Here is a 20,279-nt window from a genome sequence, read left to right on the forward strand (position 1 = left end):
GATCTATCAACTGAATAGTCAACAACAGCATTAAAATCAGCACCTATTACGAGTTTGAAGTCAGAGAGCTCCAGCAACACCTTAGTGAGATGTTCATAAAATTCTTTTTCAAAAGTATTAGGGGCATAAATTGAGACGAAGGCAACATTTCTATTTTCTATATGAACTTTCACAACTGTTATTCTGCCTTTGCGATCTGCCCAAGTATCCAACAACTTAAAGCGCAAATTACGCTGACATATGATTGCCACCCCTTTCGATTTGTTTAAAGCTGACGAGCAAGCAACTACCCGGAAAAAGCGATTAGACATGCGATTTGTATCCCGTTTTAACAGATGAGTCTCTTGTAGGAAGGCTATATTAATTCTTTGTTTCCGCAAAAAGTCCAAAACAGCAACTCGTTTCACTGGGTTATTCAGGCCCCTTACATTGAGGCTGAGAATATTCAACTTGGTACCATCAATCATTTAAAAAGCAATAGCAAGGTAAACTATGCAGTAAACAAGAAAAACTAACTTTCCATAGGGGAAAAAGATGGGGAGGAAATAGGAACTTCTCTGGTTCAGGCTTTGAAAACCTAACATTAGAACAAAACAAAAACAAAAACAGAACAAGGAGAAGATTGGCTGCACCCATGTCTATAACTCCTGTGAAACAAATTGAAAACTAGGATCTATTAATCATTAAAGGTACAGAAAAAAGATATGCACCTGTACAATATCCCAGCTTAAAACAAAAACTTCACGATAATAACGGTTTACACATGTGAAAACTCTCCCATTCCTTTTGGCAAACACCCATCATTGAATAAACATAACCGTTGCATGGATCATATTACCGGTAAGCAAAAAACGCCAAAAGAGTTCACAAATTACCGTCCATAAAGGCTTTGGCGTCTTTCGGGTCTCTGAAGGTTTTCTGCGTGCCGTTTGCTTTGAAGACCAACACGGCTGGAAAGTTCATTTGGAAGCGGATGCCTTTCTTAATAAGCTCAGCGCAGATCGGATTGAAGGCTCTCCTCGCGGCACGAACTGTAGGCGAAATGTCAGGAGCGATACGGAGAGGTTGATCCTCGTATTGAAGCTGGCCTTTGCGTCTAGCAGCGGTCAGAATTGTAGCGACGTCTCTGGAGCGATGAATCTTGATAATAACAGGGCGAGGCCGACCATCCGAAGGAGTACCGAGCCCTCGGTGTGCGCGGTCAATTGCAATATTCGGGACTGACAACTCAAGCAGTTTTGGAATGAAAGTTTCAAAGAAAAGTATGGGGTCACTTCCCTCGACGGACTCCTTGAGGTTAAGGATTCTGATATTGTCCCGTCTGGAACGCCCCTCTAGATCCGTAACCTTCTCCGTAAGTGCCGAGTTAAGCTTCTCGAGTGCGGCCAATTTCCCTTTAAGTGGAGCAATGTCATCTTCTAGGACGGAGATACGAGTTTCTGTTTCAGCCTGGCGCGTCGCAAGGGAGTCGGTGGCTGCAGCAACCTCATCGATGCGTTTGATGATGCAATCAACTTTCACGTCCAGCCCCGACTCCAGCTTAACAAAAGAGTCATTCAGCATCTTTTGCGTGTGCCGACCTTCTTCGGCAACGACTTCGGCAATGTGTTTCAACAAAGCCCCATGTGATAAATCAGGTAACGAGCTCTCATTGCTAACCGCATGGCCACTGCTAGCACTAGCCTCGCTCGAATCAGTACATTCTTCCGTAAAACCTCGAGAATGGTCCGGCTTGTTCTGTTTTGACGGCTTGGGCATGATAAAGAAGCAATAAAGCAACTAAATAATGACTTGAGAAAGATGGGCGAAGGTAAATAAAGAACAGCAAGAACGTTGAACGGGAGAGTTGAAAACGCGACTGATCAGTCCGCTGCCATTACCGGAAGTCCGTAAAAATATATTGTTCACTCAATGTGTTATGTTAGATAAGTGTTTGTGTTGTCGCATTAAGTGATGTTAATGAATGGTATCTTATTGTAGCGTTACCAAACTATACAGGAGATAAAACTTGTTTTATTTCACTTGACTGTACTTTTATTTAATCCAAAACTGCATTCATATTTAATTTTAAAAGGGCTTTTTAAACCTGCTAAGAGTTATCCAGCCAATAATAAGACTAGAACTGCTTTTCTGACGGACTGATATTAATGACGGCTTTTTATTTCTCATCTCCATAAATATATCTAGTAGTAAAGCTAATGCAAGGGCTAGAAATCAATCAATTGTTTGCTAATACTTCCTCATCATCATGGAGAGCACAGTTCGCACCGCTTTCTCCTTTCCACAAGCGCTTGTTCTCCCGTGGCGTCTGTCGTTGCTATGCATCCATGAACATAGGCGCGCATGGAAAAACGAGCGCGCCGCTTATATTATGAGAAGCTTGCCGCGTGCCATTTGAAATAACGAATCTGCACGCGCTAAAACATCAGCACCACATCAGCAGCACCGCCGGTCGCCATGTCTCAGCGCTTTTATGAAGAGGACGCAACTGCACGTGCTTCGGGCATGCACGCGCATCAAGTACCGGGTTTGAGAAAACCTGGTACCATGACGTTTAAAAAAAATTTAGTACCGAATTGGTACCGAAGTACCGGGTCTTTTGACAACACTAGTGCTCACACAAAATATTGACACTTTGGACACAGTTTTGACATGTGTACTTATGGTGTACTCACTTTTGTTGCCAGCTATTTTGAGAATAATGGCTGTATGTTATTTTCTGTATGTATATAATTATGAGTTATTTTCAGAGGACAGTAAATATATACTGCTACAAGCAGCACATTGACTACTCTAAAATATATCCAAGTTTCATTTCTATAGTATTGTCCCTTGAGAAGATATACTAAAATGTTTGCTGAAATGTGAGGGGTGTACTCACTTTTGTGAGATACTGTTTTACTGCTGGTATTTACCTAAATTAATTTGACATTGGCAGGTGTGCCCAAATATTTATTTTGGACCATGGTCATCTGTTTTAACATGCAAATTTTTTACAAAAATAATAGGAGTATACGGTATATACTGTGCATTATGCAGAAGCCTATTATTCCATTCCACACATAGCTTCTTTCTTTCTGCTCTCCTCTGAAGATCACACGCTGATGGCAGAATGCACTGTGCCTTCACATCAGCTAACCTTGACATCTGTCTTTCACACATTCACAGCATGGGATGAGCAGTCACACACACGCCGTTCCCTCCAGCTAGCTTTCCGCTCACATTCTCCAGGATGCGCATGGAATGTATGCAGTCATTTCTCTTCCGAAGAGAGAGGTGTCACACGTTTGCATAACGCAAGGTCATCCCGGATCTTTCTAATGCTGATCCATGCCATCAAAGAATGCAGACTCATTATCAACAGACCCCCCCATCCATCAGTCATCTCACATGAGTCAGACGAGATCGGACGACGCCGTCAAAGTTGGTCAAAATCTCCTGCGTCATGTAGAACCTCACAAGGTAATGAGGAGAAGACACTCACTTCCCCTGAAGACACATTTCAACTGTTGTTTTATTTTTAGACTGACTGTTTAGGTCTTTCTGCAGACGCAGCACTGACACATTAGATTAAAACAAACATCATTGAATCATCTGTGTAATAGACAATAGATAAATGCTGGTGTGTGCTAATTCAGTTCTTTCTGTTGTTCTAGCCTCACGCAGCCGTGCTTTTGACTACTGGCATAAAGTCTGGTCCGCTTACACTACTGTTCAAAAGTCTGGAGTCATTAAGTTTTTAAAGAAGTGTAAAATGCTGAACAAGGCTGCATTTATATTATCAAAAATACAGTAAAACCAGTAATATTGTGAAATACATTGCCCGGCCAAAAAAAAGTCGCTGTTTGGATTTAAATAGGCAAATGCTTAGGAGTCTATGACTGGATCATTATTACAGTGATTATTATGTTTCTTGCATATTATGTTTGCCAACAGTTCTTTTAACCCTAATTGATGGAGTTTGTAGCTTTTCATTTCTTAAACAACCATGTAGGAAGACACATCATGGCATTTTCCAGGATGGCAATGCCAAGATTCATCAGGCTAAAACTGTGAAAGAATTGGGAAAGAACCCCCAGACCTCAAACTCAAAAGTCTCAAACTCAAAGTCTATGGGATGTGCTGAAGGAGACTTTACAAAGTGCTGGACTCTTGCATTGTCAATACAAGATCTCGACCAAAAATTGCTGCACCTCTTGGTGAAAATAAATGTTGCGATGTTATTTCCATCAAGAGCCGGAAAAGCACCAAGCTCTAAGATCTGTGTTGACCCAACAAAAGCTGCTACGCTGTGCCGCCCACGTAATGTCAGAGATGCTCTTGCAAACCCAAAGTCTGTGTGTTTGCTGAGATTTCCTCTGCCTACCAACAGCTACTTTAAAACTGCAAGCCACGGACTTAATTAGCTCATTAAGGGGAGGCTGTGGAAACTCTGCCCTGGTTTCAGCATTACTCAAAGTCACAGGAGCAGTACAGAGGAGAGGTCAATGGAGAAAGAGAGAAAGAGACATACGCTGTTGACATGAGTAATGTTTGTTTAATCGAGAGACGTTCGGCCGATGGAAGGCCCTTGTTATTCCCTACCGCTTCGCTTGCCTTGACGCATTTCTTGTTATTGTGACATCAAAAAAGACCTCAATGTTCCCTAGTGATTAAAGGGATAGATTTGAAAAAAAAAGCCCTTATTCACTCTTCCTTGTGCCGTTTTTCTGCTGAACACAAAAGATGTTCATACATTTAAGCTACTCTTCCATAAAATGAAAGTGAATGGTTACCAGAGGCTGTCAAGCTAAAAATGCACCATAAAAACACCATAAATGTGAGCATTGCATTTCAATTCATACAATAGATTTGTAACAAAAATTCACTGAAAATCTCCCCCTCTGCCATAGCTCATCTTCTCATTCATATGATTTGAATTTTCATGAATGTGAATGAGATTTGGGAGATTTAGAATACTTTGAATTAGTTTATATTGTTATATTTTCCATTTTTATTTTAAGTTTTAGTAATTTAGTAGTTTTTATTATTTAAGTTTTAGTTATTTTTGTTCATAAAGTTAAACTAAATAAAAATGAGAAATGTTTTCTTGGCAACTACCTGAAATAAAATTGGTTTAAAGGGGTCATGAATTGAGAAATCAAATTTTCACATAAGAGGTCATTGTAGGCTACTATAAAAATAAAAGTTTTTTTTAGAACTCTAAACTTCCTTGTTAAACCTTGTTAAAGCATGTCTTTCGGCACACTATGACGTCATACTGGGACAAAATCCGAAACGAGTCATTTGGGCAGCTTGGTTTCGATAAAACTACTATGCAATTTCCGTTTTTCCTCAAACAGCGACCCCTAGAGTCGCTGTGTAGTACTTGTATTTAACGTTACTGTTGTAAATACCACTCACACAGAGCCGTCTCTGCTAGAGATGCGCGGATGGGCTATTATTTCATCCGCAACCGCATCACAAAACTGATCATCCGTCCGCCATCCATCCGCGCCAACGTTTTTGACCAATTTTCAAAACCACACCCACCCGCCATCCGCTGATTGGTGTATACATATATTTTTCATTTGATTGAAATGAACCCGCCATCTGCCCCCCGCCCGAATTTAATTAAAATATTATTTTTCGTCACGTCATCCGCCCGATCCGCGGTTTATCCGCGGAGTCCGCGGCTGTAACCGCAAACCGCGCATCTCTAGTCTCTGCACTCTTCTGAACGCGCTTTCTTCGTCGACTCTGCCATGATTCACGTCTGAAACACGTGCTAGTGTCTTCCATAGAGGCTGCTTCATATGTTGTTGATGTATGTGACGTCGTGCTGTAAAGCAAGTCGTGATTCTCGCAAGATTTGGCAGGGTGACACCTCTCAAACTTGCATTGCTGGTTTTGGTTTTGGGAAGTTTTAAAAGAAAAATGCACACATGATTTTTGGAGCTTGAAAAGTACCCTGAAAAGATCAGCGTCAACATGCTGCTAGAATTTTCTCGAATGATCTGTTTAAACCACCGTATTCCTCAGAGCAAATAAAACGCAATATATTAGAAACTCAGCTTGGTCTATAAATAATAAAATCAAACAAAAATGACTTTATCAACATAACCTTTATCTCATGGCAGGTTTCTCCTAGGATCTTGTTTTTCCTCTGTTGCTGGACACAGTAAATGGCATGCATCTTTTTAAATGCCAGATTTCGGCTCACGCTGAGGAAGACCGAGCATCTGAGCGAGACCTTCGCCTTTCGTCTGTTCCAGGAGGGAGCGCACTGCAGTTAAGCTGTCACACCGCATGAACGCCAAGGTAAAGCTGCTCAGAATAGACACAGCAGGAAACAGCAGCCCGACACGCAGACGCGGCAGCACCTGTATTGACTCGTCCTCCTCCGTACCGCAAATAACACCAGACAGTCCTTTTAAAATACAGCTTTTCACAGCACACACACAAACCCTCAGTATTTAACGAACAATAGGAGGAAGGTGTCAGCTCATGAAGGGCTGGGGAGGGTGAACCCAATTTTACTGACAAGTCCACTTACATGCTAATACTGGAGGTTAAATGTGGAAACTGTCAATCCAACCTGTTATATTTTAGAATAGGGCTGCACAATATTGGAAAAGAATTGGCATTGCGATATTTTTCTACAATATATATTGCGATAGAAAAAAAACACAGGAATTTTTTTAAAAATGACTTGAATAGATAGGCTACTGTATATTTGGGGGGCACATCTTTTTTTTTTTGAAAAATTTGAGTAGTAAAAATAATTGCATTTTACTGTAAAATTACAATGCCAATATTTACATCTTAAAGGGTTAGTTCACCCAAAAATGAAAAAAAATTGTCATCATTTACTCACCTTCATGTCGTTCCAAACCTGCAAGACTTACGTAACACACAAGAATGAACCTCATTGGTTCTCGCATGTCAAGCGAACATGCTTGAGCTTCCGTTTACCAAGTATGATGTGTGCGTTGATTAAAGTTTATATGTGAATAACAGCTTAAATCATATAAAGTGATCAAGTCTCTTCAGACAATTTGACTAAACCGCTCAATATGGATTTGTTTTATGATCTCTTTATGAACTTTTTGACAGAGTGGTAGTTTCGTGGACTGTCAATGGACTGTCTATTTTCTACACTAAGCCATATAGTGCTGTCGATTTCTTTTTTTTTACTATTTCTTAGCATACTATGATTTAATGCTGCCTTTATGTGCTAACGGAATTATCGTAAATATGAGTTTCCTAGTTAAACATTGGACATCAACGCTCTCTCAAGTCGAATTTACCTCTGGGAAGTACGGGGATAATTTTGATACCCAAGTTGCCGAGTTGGGCGGGCCATAAACATTAAACATGGCGGAGGGGAGAACGATTGCTGCTGTGACTGGAATTCTTTATTCATTTTTTCCAAAACAGCTACGTCGCATTGTCTTGTCATTAAAGTGGTGCATATTTACATATATGAATAATCATTTGAAGCGTATTGTATGTTTTAATTTATACACAGCGAAAATAGCCTGTATTTGACTGAAATTCCAGAACTGTCAGCATGCTGACTATCTAGATTAATTTTTTATATGGTTATCAATGAATAGGACAATAAATATAGTTTTGGCTTTAATAAGATTTTCCCAATAAATAGGCAAGAATAAACCTGGTGTCCTCCATGAGTCCTGTTCTTTCCGCCAAACAAATCACTTGTATGCGACAAGCTCATAATCACAACTTCAGAAGTGGGAAGTAGGCAATTTAATATAGCACGTGAAGGCAGCATTAGATGCACACATTCTAATCTTACATACTATTTAGGATGGACAGCATGCAAAATGGGAGGCAGCGATGGGTTTGATTGAGTCTGTGCTGTATTCTAATCCCATTCCATCTGTCTTTCCACTGCAATTTCCCTTCATTCTCGTGCTATATATCATTAAAGAGTGGCGAGAGCCCAAAAACAACATAAAAAATTAACTAGCATTTTCCCAGACCTTTCTCTGCTGTATTACGTTCAAGGGACACCTCATTTTAAATACATCTTGAATCCTGCACCATAATCAGAAAGTTGCCAAATGCAGCCTGCGGGTGTTCCTTCTGGGTGTATTAGCCGTGAACGGATGAGCGATGTGAGATGGCAGAAACTGCTGCTGCTTTTGTTTTTTTGTAGGTGAACAGAACGCACTGATTCAACAGGAGCAATTAGAGCACAAAAAGTCGCACATGTGCAATGCAGTGGAACGGCTCAATTTCTTTAAGAAGTTATGTCTAACGACTTGTAAAAAAACAGAAGTGCTGGTGCCATATGTTCTGGGGAAAAAAAAAAAGTAAGGGAGAGAAAGAGAGAAAGAACTAGAGAGAAGGAGAAAACCTCATTAGCTTCTTCCAGCATGTGTGCCAACTACAACCTTATCTGTCAAAAATACATAACCAGAAGTTCGTCCACCCAAAAAATAATAATATTTAGACAGCTCAAAAACAATTCACGTAAGTGCTTTAAAAAGAAAGAAAAAAAATCATTGAGCTTCATATTTCTGCTTTTCTACCCTCCAGTCGCTTGCCAGTTTTCCACTAAGTGCATTACAGCAAATGCTTCATTTTAACAAAAATATATATTTTTTTTGTGTTAATCGACAACAGCTGCTATTCATAGACATTAAGTTTAATGTACAAGATTAATTAATATATTTAAACACATCCATCACTCTTTGTTTGTCTGGCGTCTCATATTAAAAGGTTTTGCTCATTTATCAAATGGGCAGTGGACAGCAGAGTTAATAAATGTTTAGAGTGAATCGTTTGTAATCCTGGAGGAGGGAGGGGTGTGATTTAAGTTTCATTCTTGGCACTAAAAGCTTTAAAAAACGAGTCCTCATTTTCCCTCCACTGTTTTTCAAGAAACGTGACTCTTATCCAAATGTACAAATTCATCTTCAGGGTGGTCAAAAGCAAAAGAAGACAAAAAAAAACCTTTTAAATACATTTTATTAAAGTAAAGTATCAGTAATGTTTTCTCAAAAAACACCCTGCAAATCCCCGCCAGTGCCTCAGGTAACATCATCCTGTCAGGCTGCCTGTAAATCCAGAGGTAACGCTGAAACGCAAACCTCCCCCAAATATTTTTGAAAGAAATATTTCGGTTTTTCCACAATGAAAGCATGAGGTGAGAGCATGTGGTTTGGATTACAGTAAATCTAAACCGTTTCACGGTGTCTCAGGAAAAGCAGGAGTAAAGGAGATCATTCCAGCTCTGGGCCTCGAATGCTCCTCCACAATCTGTTTTCCGTTTTCCTCACTCGTGTCTCTGAGTGCCGTGAGATTTGTAGGTCAGAGCGGCCTGTGCCATGAGACGCTTCAAAGCAATGATGACCAACATACACTAGAAGCACAAGGGACGAGCAGAGGGAACGTAAAACGTCCTTTACTGGATGGATGGATGATAAATAATAGATCTTTACTTTACACTAAAAAAAATCTTTATCTATCCACTATCCAGCCAAAATGTTGCCTGACATGTGGAACATAAAAGAAGTCAATAACAAAATGTAAAATTTGCTCATTTCTATAAAACGAAATTGTATATGCTGATCACTGACGTGCTTATTTATGTAAAAGAAGTGCGAAATTTAGCATTTATTATTTGCATTTATCTAAATAAATACACTATGTTCAAAAGGTTTTACATGTTTTTAAAAGAACATGAATTTATTTGATCAAAACTGCAATGAAAACAGTAATATTGTCAAATATCATTACAATGTTACAATGTAAAATGTACTTTATTCCTGTGATGGCAAAGCTGAATTTTCAGCATGATTACTACAGTCTTGAGTCACACGATCCTTCAGAAATCATTTTAATATGCTGATTTGCTACTCAAGGCATATTTCTATTATTATGAATGTTGAAAACAGATGTGCAGCTTAATATTTTTTTGTGGAAATTGTGATGCAATTGTTTAGGGTTCTTTTAAAGAAAAGCATTTATTTGGAACATTATAAATGTCTTTACTGTCTGTCACCTTTGAGATACAGACCTTATTTTTTATCTTCTATGAATCACTTGTTGTTAAAGTGTAAGGTGTCATACGGTCGATAAGACAAGGTACAATATTACTTTCATGACACTAGGGCTGTCACGATGTTTGATTTTTCACACCACGGTTATTGTGGCCAAAAGAATTCACGATATCGATATATCGCGATATCTATAGAATCTATGGGGGGGCAAATTTATGGCAAATTTTTGTGAAGGAAGACAAGCATGTGAAGTTTATCTGGTTTCAAACTGAAGCCAAACACTGTCTGAAGGTTTCCTGAAGAACTGAAAAGCTCATAAACCTGTTGTTGCACTGGCGCCAATAAAGTCATGCAGATAGCAGATTTGAATAAAAAAATCAAGTGCAAATACAAATACAAAAATAAGATGAGTAAAGAAAACGGGGTTCTTAATTTTAATAATCACCCTTTATTAAATATATGAACACAGAAACCCCCTGTTAACAGTTAATGTCACGTTTCCCATTCCATGATGACTAGTAAAATGATAGCCGCGTCGCGTCTATGCCAACTCGAGGTATTGCACACCGGACATGCACTTTCTCAGTTTATGGCCAGCAATATCATTATGTTTAAGGACATTATGGAATTGAGATAATGTCTGTACTATGTTATGATTATACTGTACAATTAAATACAATAGTTGCTGAGTCTGTGATCTGAACACTTTTTTCTGCGCTCTGTGTCGCGGCAGGATTTTGAACAAGGTCCTGAGCCGTTGCTGGGCGCCGCGGACAGACGCCGAATAGAACCGCGCTGTGCTTCTCGTCCGGTGTGTGTACACTCATACAGAATGTGTTCGAGATTTAAAGACGTGGCGCTGCGCTTCTCGTCCGGTGTGCGACCACCTCTAAGGTGCTGTTTTCTTTGAAGCCGAAGAACTCTGTTGTTAATACTGGCGAGCTCAGCTTACTTTTTTCGGGTGTGGACAGAGTGTTTCACTCCAGCTGCGCGGGCGCGGACGAGCGCTGCGTCTAGAAAACGCCAATATCGCCAATACCGGTATATTGTATTGCTCTAAATTAACACGATGTCGATATTTCATGCTTTGAATATCACGATTATCGTCAATACCGGTATATTGCGACACCCCTACATGACACCCATCAAAACAGACCATCACACACCAACACATACAGCAACACTGTTCTCTGGATGTGTTCCGCACATGCACGGCTGTGTGACTGATATCAGTGTGTGTGTGTGTGTGTACCTGTTTTTCTATCCCGGTGGGGACTTCAACCTGAATGCACACAGACTCATGGGGTCACAGTGGGGACCTAAATAGAGGTCCCCATGGGTACACAAGCTTATAAATCATACAGAATGAGTTTTTTTGGAAATGTAAAAATGCCTGTGATGGGTAGGTTTAGGGGTAGGGTTAGTGTAAGGAGATAGAATATATCGTTTGTACAGTATAAAAACCATTAAGTCTATGGAGAGTCCCCACAAAGATAGTGAATCAGACGTGTGTGTGTGTGTACACAGAGGAGGTAAGTGGCTGGTGCTGTGTGTCTGGTGGGAGAAAGGATGTCACTGTGATTTCTCTGAACGGAATGACACGGCTCTCAGTGAGGGCCGGCCCTGCTGTGATGTGCTCTACTAATTAAAGTCAGCGCTGGGTCCCCATGGGGACATTCACACTCACACACACACACACACACACAGCTGACATGGTCCATGTGATCAAGAGCTGAATTAAAGCTAGGTGCTAAAAAAAAACCCCCACTACAGTTCCTGACTTAAGTTACTAAATTACCACAGCCGCCTGAAAACACACACACATGGGCTAGTTACTCCCAGCTTTTTGTTGGTGTGCACTTTAATATGGCTCATAATCCTGTGGGAAGTGTATCGAGCTTCTTTGTACAAATGGTTTCATTACTGAAGCCATTATACAGTATTTATGGTGTCTAAGAAAGTAATGCAGCAAGTATAAATTAATAAATTATAAACAAACTATTAAATATTAAAGTAATGTTGTCATGAAATATCAGGAAGAAACCATTTACAATGACACAGAGAAACATTTTTCTTTTATGGCACACAAACGATCTTTTTATCTCATAGCATTTGCGTAAGTAAAGGCAGATGCTCGCAGTAAATGTGCCTCTGGCATTGAAAGGTTGTGGTCTCATCAGGGTTAGGGTTAGAGACACTGAGGTCAAGTAAGGAGATACTCCATATTTCAGAACGCTACATGCAGCTTTTGTTATTAAAGTCTGTTTGACAGCAACATTCACAGGGCAGAGCGAGTGAGCGAGTGAGAGAGAGAGAGAGACTGAAAGAGGGGGAAGGCAGCACACAGCACGATGTCACTTCCTGACCTCTGGTTCTGGATGCCCATGTCATCTTTATACTTGACAGATACTTTTCTGCCTCTGGAGATCCATCTAAAAATAGACTGATCTTAGATCTGCTTCTTAACACGCTCTTTATTTGAGTATGAAGTAACAAATGTGCATTTTAAGCAATGGAAAGAAGCTTTGGTTTGTATTAGGGATGCACCGATCCCTTCAGCTTATATATATATCATTTTTATGTTATGGTCAATAATAAAAAACAGGCGGATACTAAAATTCTATACTGTTTTGTTAAAATAAAAAACAAACTAATAACCAATCATTTTAAATACTACAAAGGAATTTAGATATCGCAACATTATAATGTAGAATATGAAAATGCATATTAATTCTGAGACATATAACAGTGTTATTATTGTATTAGTGTTTTTACAAATAAATTTAAGTGAACCTTAAATTATGGCAAATGTCATCTAAAAATAAAAATAGAGGTAGTGTTTTCATTTTTGAATCAGATGTAAAAAAATTTTTAAATGAAAATAGGCAGATAATTGACATTGTATATCATACATGCCTAATTTTTATATATCTAGTCTTAACAAAAACTTTTTGTTGTGCAAATCTTAAAACTGAATAATAATATTTAAAAATGTTAAAAATAATATATGTATTTATATATACATTTATTTATTTATTTATTTATTTATAGCATAATATAATATATAATAGAGGAAATTAATATGCACAATATCGGGTGATATATAATTGATTTCAATCATATTTCAAGTAATTAAAAACCATCATTGCAAACCGTGTGCATCTCAAGTGTCTCAGGTGAAGGATATAATCCATTATTTATGGGCTTTAATATATGTCAGCCAACATTTTTTATTGGGCCGATAACGATAACATTGAAAATGAACATATACCGATACGGTGGTCAATATATCGTGCATCCTTATACAGTGCTATGCATAAGTTTAGACACCCATACTAAAGTTGACTAAAAAGAGGAATAAAAAATCATCTTTTGGAAACTGAACTTAAAGTCCATCTTTCAAGTTGAAGATCCCTGTGAATGAACGTGTAGATAAATAGTGTAGGAACTCGATTTGCGTGAAGAAATTAATCATAAATGTGCATGAAAAAAGTTTTTAAAAAGAAAGTGTGAGTAAAATTACTTCCGCTGTCAAAAACGCTCTGATCGGAAGTGACGCAACGGCCGGTAAATCTCATCTCTTCGTAATGGAGTCAGACAGTGAAGAGGTTGCAGTAGGGGTTAATGTAAACTCTTACGATGGGCCATTGCCGTATAATTATGAGCCACCTAGGCAAGAGAGGGGTCAGGTAGAGTTAAGGGGAAGGGTAAATGGACAGAGGAGAGAGATAGAGTTGTGGTGTGAGGAGAATGGTGTCTTGGTGAGTGACCACAGGCTATAGCTAATTGTGGCTAACGTTGTCTCCATGTTTATCACATTGCATCTTTAATAAATCATATTTAGCAATATTGCTGTCGACTTTGTTGTTTTTCAAGCATCCATGTAGATAGGAATATGCTGTTCATGTAAATATAATCATTGGTACAAGGATATTTTATTGTCACGTGGAGGGATACTGGGTGTAAGGCATGCAGATTAGTGCTGTCACTTTTGAGAAAAATCAAATTTGAACGGATATCGAATATCAAGAAATGTATTCGAATATCTACGAGTAAAATGTAAAATGAAGTTAACGAACAACCTCGATCCATCAGGAAACGCGCTTCATGGGGAGTTTTTCTTTTGCGTGAAAAAGCCGTTCGCCGGAGATGTGTTAAAAGATAGCGGAGTGCATTCATGATTAGGCTACCGGTATAATAATCCTCCTGGCGCCGGGTCTGAGTGAGTAATGTACTCTCTTACCTTTGTTATTTGATTAACATTAATGACACTTTAAGACCAGCCGCTGCGGACAGAGACGCGATCTGACGCGCGTCGCATTTTCTCACATCTCTACGGTCATTTAAGACTTTATTTAAATAATTTAAGACTGCCCTTATGAGGACACTCGACAAAACGGACATTTGGCATAATTTGTGTGTTGTGGTTTGTTCAAGCCCAAAAGAGAACTCGATAATGACACGCGTCTTTTCTGTGGGTCGTGTGTGTGTGTGTGTGTGTAATAGGCAGGAATTACAGCGCGGTCTCTCTAGTTTTTGTCGTTATCTTCCATTTTCAAAACAAGCGGGCTATTATTCGCTTGATTTGGTCATGGGCCTACGCTACAATAGGTTTGGAGCGGCCGCTACTGGATGAGATGGCAAGTAATAAAATAAAAAGCAAATGGTCTAATCATAGACTAAAAAATGCGCAAAACATGGCACTTTAAAAACCGGATAGTTTTCGTCGTCTTTCAAGTTTCGTCTTTTTACAGTGCATATGTTCATAAGCTTTAGGAAGTAAGTAGGTAGTCTACATGTCGTTTCTTACAAGGTAAGGGTAAACCCACACTGAGAACCAGGTCCAGGGCAGCAGCGCCCCCGCCTTTGTTTGCCTGTCGTTACGTCATATGACGCGTTCTCTGGAAAAGGGCGGTTTTTTGAAGCCTAGCTTAGAATAGGTACACTTTTTTCTTAATTTCTGCCCGTGGGTCTTGTAAAACATATGTATTCTTATGTATGTCTTTTTGAATTGACATTTTCATACAAGATTCTGTATAAATTAAGTTATAAAATTAAATTGAAAGATGGCCTTTAATGCCTTAATTAAAAAAATTAGGAAAAATCCAACCTTTAAGGACACCAATTTTCTTTGTGAATGAATAATGTATCGTAAATAAATAAATGTTCTTCCTTAAAATACAGGGTGCATAAGTTTGGACGCCCCTATGTTAAATTCCCATAGAGGCAGGCAGATTTTTATTTTTATTTTTTTTATTTTTTTTAGGATACTATGCATCCTGATAAAGTTCCCTTGGCCTTTGGAATTAAAATAGCCCCACATCATCACATAGCCTTCACCATACCTAGAGATTGGCATGGGGTACTTTCCATAAGATCATCTCTCAATGCAAATCAAACTAGCTATTAGGCTAACTGAAATAAAACCATGCCAATCTCTAGGTATGGTGAATGCTATGTGATGATGTGGGGCTATTTTAATTCCAAAGGCCAAGGGAACTTTATCAGGATGCATAGTATCCTGGATCCATGAAGTAACTGGCCTTTAAAAATACAAATCTGCCTGCCTCTATGGGAATTTAACATAGGGGTGTCCAAACTTATGCACCCTGTATTTTAAGGAAGAACATTTATTTATTTACGATACATTATTCATTCACAAAGAAAATTGGTGTCCTTAAAGGTTGGATTTTTCCTAATTTTTTTAATTAAGGCATTAAGTTCAATTTCCAAAAGATGATTTTTTATTCCTCTTTTTAGTCAACTTTAGCATGGGTGTCTAAACTTATGCATAGGACTGTATATATATATATATACATTGTGCGTCCCTTATTTTTATATATCTAACATTTTGTTGCACAAATCTTAAAACTAAATGTCAAATAGCACAGCATTTAATGAGAAAAGTCTCAATGAATCTATCCAGCCCTTCAAATATAATCTGAAAAGTAACACATTTTGCTTTGGCAGCACCTTGCCATTGCTACCTCATCATGAGCACATTTCTGAGGGATAAAACACTAGTTGCTCCAGGAGAGAGAATAATCAAACAAACAAAACAGTTTGTGCTGCTCAGAAAACATCTATTTAGAACTGCAGGAGTAATAATTGTTGCTATAGGGAATAAGATGTTCTTTACTGTCAGACAATGATCAATTATTTACAGAAGAAAAGCCGATAGATAGATAGATAGATAGATAGATAGATAGATAGATAGATAGATAGATAGATAGATAGATAGATAGATAGATAGATAGATAGATAGATAGATAGATAGATAGATAGATAGATAGATAGATAGATCTTGTGTTGTGTTGGCGTGTCTGCGGAGTGAATGACGGTGTTGTGATATGTTGTGTTGTTTGCATGGCTTGTCTAGCACAGTTGTTTTAATGCAACTAATGAAAGCGCTCATCATGATAATTGCTATGGCGTTTGCTGCTGTATGTTTGCGAGTCTGAGGACTCAAGCGCCTCGTGTCTCTCTGTGCCACTTATTGTCTAGTCACAACACTTTAGTAAACTGCAGTAAAAGAAAGCACACAGGTTGCAGTATTTTACAGAGCATGCAGTGCTACATAACTTAAAGGGATAGTTCACCCAAAAATGAAAATTCTGTCATCACAAAAGAAGATATTTTAAAGAATGTTGGTAACCAGACAGTTGACAGCACCCATTGACGTCCATAGGAAAATAAATGCAATGTAAGTCAATGGGGTCCAATCAACTGTCCGGTTACCATCATTCTTTACAATATCTTCTTTTGTGTTCAACAGAGGAAAGAAACTCATATAGGTTTGGAACAACATGAGGGTAAGTAAATGATGACAGAATTGTCATTTTCGGTTGAACTATCCCTTTAAGTCAACATTAAATTAGTATTGCCTGTAGTCTTATTGTGAATGGTTCACCGGTGCAAGTTATTCTAAATGAAAAAAGTGCTTGTTACTGCAGTTTTTCTTCAAAACACAATAACTAAACGTCCTTTTCGTCTGACGTCATCAAGCCCTCTTATTTTTTCAATCAATTTCATACAACCACCCGTCATACAGAGACCTCTTTTCATATCAATTCCCAATGGATAAAATCAAGTCTCGTCCACATTTTTCCTCATTGAATATCCAGATCCACTCTGAAATATATCGCGTTACAAGTAAAATGGCTTACACACAACTTAAAACTCATGTATTGATTCTCCAGCAGCCAAATGGAAATTAGACTCGACCTGAACGTCACAACAGCAGCAAAGTTTAGGGCTGATGCAATATTTAATTTACACAGAACCAAAGCCTAAAACTTTACTACTATTTGTTTTGCTGACTTGCAACTGAGAACTGACATTTTCTTAAGGACATGCAAATCTAGTAATATGTAGGATGATGTTGGTAAAATTGGCCATCAGGTAAAATATGCCAGTTAGACAATAATACTTGACATGCATGTACTTGTTTGATTGGTCTGAGTTTGTTACAGTGTGCAGTATTGAAGAGGAAATATAAGATGAATAACCTAAACTGATAATAGCAACTTTTCACATTACATAGCATTCATTTCTTTTTTAACAATGATGGTTTTGCAACATTTTACCCATTTTACTATAACTGAACATAATGATGTTAATACTGAGTGAGACTTCTGACATTTAAATAGCTCTTGGGTTTAAACAGTTGTTGTTTTTTTATTACATTTTTTAACATAAAATGATAGAAGGGACCCGACTTCACACAAAAATGTGTTTTAAAGGCATTTTAAAGCTGCTTCAGACCAAAAAGTGACCCTTTTTACCTGACTTCACCCTACATGTCAGACTTAAACACTAAATATCTGCATTCTCAATAACAGAAACATGGAGAAATAAAGAAAAAAGTAATTTGCTTTCAACTTTCTTTTTCAGTACTGTATCATTTAAAAAACTGCAACGCAGAGAGTTTGTAAAAAGGCTGTGAAACATGCATCACTTGTGGACAACATGTGAAATCATAACTTAATTAATGGACAGGAAGGCATTAATAAATTAATGCATAATATATCCGGATGCTGAATAATACAGCACACAAGGAAGGTTGAAGTATACCAGGTTATGGCAAGCCCCTTTCATATTTAATTCCTTTTAAAACTACTGATAAGATTGAACTATAAAGTTGTTATTCTGACCAATCCATTACATATAACAAGTAAACAATAAAATGTGCCAAGTACAATTTATACCAGCAACAAATGGAATAGAATCGGAAGTGAATCTCCATCTGAACCCCAGATCACATTCATTGCAAAAATTGTACATTTGTTACTAGACAAAAAAACAAAACAAAAAAAAACAAAAAAAATTCCAATAGTGAATGTCTAGTAAAATAGTTAGCCTACTCAAAATAGTTGTAGGCTAACATAATAAATAAATACTAGTAGTACTTAAAGAAAATGTTAAAACAGCTTGCCATAATCTGATCGCTTTTTGTGTGTGTCAATTATCGTGTAAAAGTAACATTAGTAGAAACTACTGACATCACCAACCAAGTAAACTACTACAAAGTCTACCAATCTACTAAATCCCTCCAACTGATCACATTTGACACGTGCCGTAGAAACATCACTCTCACAAGCACGAGGAGGAAACTTACCAAAGAGCAGGGCGCGAGCGCTGGCTGACATCACGTCTCCGGACTGAAAATCCTACAGAAACGTCTCCTTTGCTCCTCAAAACGAGCACATTGAGTCATTGAAATGGTCTCTCAATTTTGTTCTGAACATGAGCGGAGCGATATCACCGGCTGAGACCATCAAAAGCATCTCTGAGATCTCCAGACGTCCTGAAGCTCCTTCACAAGCGCCCGTTTTCTCCGAAGAGAAGTTCTCATTGACTTCAACTAGGATGCGTATCTACGATCTCTTTCCTCTCCTCCGCCTCTTGCTCTCTGTAGGAAGGAACCACAGGCTGGTAAAGGTGTGTGAGGGGATGTGGAGACCTCTGCAGTTAAAGGAGAACACTTTCCTTTGCAGATTTCCTTATGGGACACATGCAGATAGTGGCGACTGGATAAGAGTATTTCTACTGCTGCAATGAAATGATTTGCATACGTTATTATAACCCAACTTTAACAAACACCTGGTTATGGCAAGCCCCTTTCATATTTAACTCCTTTTAAATCTATTAATAGTTATTCTGACTAATCCATTACATATAACAAGTAAACAATAAAATGTGCCTAGTAAAATTTATACCAGGATCAAATGGAATAGAATCGGAAGTGAACAGTTGACATCTGAACCACAGATCTTTTTTTTTTTTTTTTTTGTGGAAAACAAAAGATAATGAAGAACCTTCTTTGCATATAGGACAGCAACCATATCTGCCCAAAACTACTAAATATTCTACATCTAAAGCCAAATTATAGTTTTGTGTGACGAACAAAGTAAAAAATTGCCTGATAATCTTGTTTGACATTGCTGTGTTCACGTGTCGTAAAAGATGACAACATGTGACCTTCTACAGATCTGTAGGGGTCAGGTGGTACAGCGGTCACGAGGTACAGGTAGGAGCTCTCAGAAAATTCCCAGCTTACAAGCTGTAATTATGAGCTCTACGAGAATGTGACCGCTTTTTACAAGTTGAAATCTCGTAATTACAACATGGTGTGAATGCACCTTCAGAATGCGTTTCTATGGCAACATTATCAACATCAATATGAATCTGCAGTAGTCAGGTGGTACAGCAGCCACGTGGTAAAAGTCAGAGCTCTCAAAAAATTCCCAGTTTACAAGATGTAAGGGTCTGAATGGATCGATAAGCAAATGAACAGATTATCACAAGGCTTCCTTCTTCCTTTTGTCACATATGAAGAGTTCAGATGCAAAAGCCTCTAAGTGCCATCTGAAATTTTCTTCTAGAATGATCATATGTATCAATCTCGTATATTTAAGTTCAGTAATTTCACTTAAATGACAATTAATAGGTAATTTTCATTGCCATTTAAGTGAATTTACTGAACTTAAATATACAAGCTTGATAAAAATGATCATTCCAGAACATTCTGGCACTTAGAGGCTTTTGCATCTGAACTCTTCATATGTACACTTTCCGGTTCATCTTCATCCACATTGGTCTTCCTCAACATTCCATTATGTCTACCTGACATGCATAAATATTTTTTAATAGGAAACATTTTATCTGACTCCCTAGACTCTTCCCAGGCTTACTGACCTTGACTACATAAAGAAGCATAATTCACAAGTGTTTCTCGCAGCAGATTAAAACTTGAAACACTAGAGA

General features: G+C 38.2%; 1 protein-coding gene across 1 annotated transcript in view; it reads right to left on the reverse strand.

Annotated features, from left to right (window-relative positions):
- clmpa (CXADR like membrane protein a) overlaps window positions 1–18,926 on the reverse strand; it is a 71,559-nt gene extending 52,633 nt beyond the window's left edge. Inside the window, exon 1 of the mRNA XM_084399933.1 lies at window positions 18,631–18,926. Coding sequence (XP_084256059.1) covers window positions 18,631–18,661 — 31 coding nt within the window. The 5' untranslated portion in view covers window positions 18,662–18,926. The remainder of the gene's footprint in view (window positions 1–18,630) is intronic.
- Window positions 18,927–20,279: the final 1,353 nt, after the last annotated feature.

Source organism: Rutilus rutilus (assembly GCF_951802725.1).
Source record: "Rutilus rutilus genome assembly, chromosome: 25".
NCBI classification, from domain to species: domain Eukaryota; kingdom Metazoa; phylum Chordata; class Actinopteri; order Cypriniformes; family Leuciscidae; genus Rutilus; species Rutilus rutilus.